The sequence below is a fragment of the Cariama cristata genome, unplaced genomic scaffold (assembly GCF_000690535.1).
Source record: "Cariama cristata isolate BGI_N322 unplaced genomic scaffold, ASM69053v1 scaffold28450, whole genome shotgun sequence".
In the NCBI taxonomy this organism is placed as follows: Eukaryota; Metazoa; Chordata; class Aves; order Cariamiformes; family Cariamidae; genus Cariama; species Cariama cristata.
The window spans coordinates 11475-13214 of record NW_009594562.1 but is presented as its reverse complement, the minus strand read 5'-3'; the positions used below and the strand labels follow the sequence as shown (position 1 = coordinate 13214).

Genomic DNA, 1740 nt, shown 5'->3' with positions numbered 1-1740 from the left:
CCCAAGGGAACTGTAGAATTTTGCGTTTCCACCTCATGTGACCATTGGTCCTCACAGACCCCACAGGTAGCATTGGTCCTTGCAGTTCCCCCTCAGGTGAGGGCTGTAAACCCCCCACCCCGAACCCAGAGCTGCACCTGAATGAGGTGGGGTGGGGTGGGAAGGGCTGCAGTGCCTCTGGGTGCTGCACTGAGTGAGTGGGCACCAGCACCTGCTGGGCTGGGCCAAAATGCCTGAAGAGACCTCTCGAAACAGCTGGGTGTTTGTGTGTGTATTATTGTAGGGTCTGTTGCAGGCTGTGAACAATCACTTGCGGACGCGTCCCCGGTACTGGGTGTTTGGGTGTGTGTTATTGCAGGGTCTTTTTGGAGGCCATGTACATGACCACCTTTTCTTAGCAGGTTTGCTCACTGGCTGCATCTGCTCTCCAGGTTTGGTGGGTGAGCTTCATCCTGCCATGTCCCATGAGTGCTGCAGGGTGTTTCACTCCATTTGGGAGATGAATTGCCCTGTGTGACTGGCTGATGCTGAGGCTGCAGGCTCCCAGCCCCAAGGTGAGCCCTGTCTGCAGCTGAAAGTTTCATTTGTCTGTCCTAGCTCAGCAAGGGCTGGGAGAGACTCAGCATCACTCCTGCCGCAGAGAGATCCTTGAGCCCCATGATACTCGCAGGTGACTCTGGCTATCAGGGGAATTCAGTCCTACCTGCAGCACTGTGGTTCACAGGGTTTGGCCAGAGGACGACAAGCCCTGGTGGGGTTGTGGTGGATGTAGCCATAGGCCAGCCGGGTTGTCTTCTGACTCAGCTGATGGTTGGCTTGCACACAGCTGCCAGAGACTTATCCTGTGAAGCTTTGCCAGTAAGCTGTCCTGTGAAACCAAACCTTTTGAAGCCGCATGTGGTTGAGTGCGTGGTCGATTGGGAGCATGAACTAAATTGGGAGCATGAAACTATTGGGAGCATGAACTAAATTGGGAGCATGAACTAAAGTCCCAGTACTGGGACTGGGAGAAATTGCCACTGGGCATTGGAGTGCTCTAAAGAGCCTCAGTGGGTGCATGTGGCAGTGCCAGGAGGTAAGAGGTAATCATGTGTAATGAGTAAAGAGGTCTCAGACTTGTATCCTTGTCTGCTTAGCAAACTGAAAGAGGTCAGGAGACCTTACATCTCTGAGTTGAGGTGATCTTGCACTCGGCAGTGCCCAGAATTTTGTCGAAGCATTAAAAGGTAGAGTTTTTGTCCCAGTGAGGGTGGTGGAAGGACACAGGGGCTGTTGGCTCCCTTCTGGCTAAGATTCTTTGCTCAGGATGGAGTTCCTGGACTCTGATTCTTCCATCTGCTGGTGCTTCCTGAAATGAGAGGGGGACAGCTCATGGGAGCTCCATGGGAGAGACTTTGTGGGGGTGTGGATAGCAGCTGGCAGGGCTGGAGCAGGACCTTTGCTGCTAAGTGCAGCAGTACCCTGGGTCATTTCCTCTCCTCCTCTCCCACTGCTGCTCCGCAGGGCAGAAGGGGCCTTACCTGTGTCTCCACACCCAAAGTGCCATGATGGCAGCCACCACCACAGCTGCCAGCAGCCCGGCCCCGAGCCCTGCAATCAGCACCACATCTGAGGTCCCTGATAAACACGAGCAGAGTCTGCCATGAGCTTTCCTAGCTTTGCTCCATCCCACGGGGCGGGGCAGGGCAGCTCAGAAGCCCCATCCCTGTGTCCATGGGTGGCACCTACCCCCTGGGATGA

General features: G+C 55.0%; 1 protein-coding gene across 1 annotated transcript in view; it reads right to left on the bottom strand.

Moving 5' to 3' along the window:
* Nucleotides 1-1287: 1287 nt before the first annotated feature.
* Nucleotides 1288-1740, bottom strand: part of LOC104160438 (antigen-presenting glycoprotein CD1d-like) — a gene marked incomplete at its 5' end in the record, with an annotated part of 2642 nt that continues 2189 nt past the window's right edge. Inside the window, 2 exons of the mRNA XM_009698559.1 lie at nt 1288-1348; nt 1521-1617. Of these exons, the coding sequence (XP_009696861.1) occupies nt 1288-1348; nt 1521-1617 (158 nt within the window). The remainder of the gene's footprint in view (nt 1349-1520; nt 1618-1740) is intronic.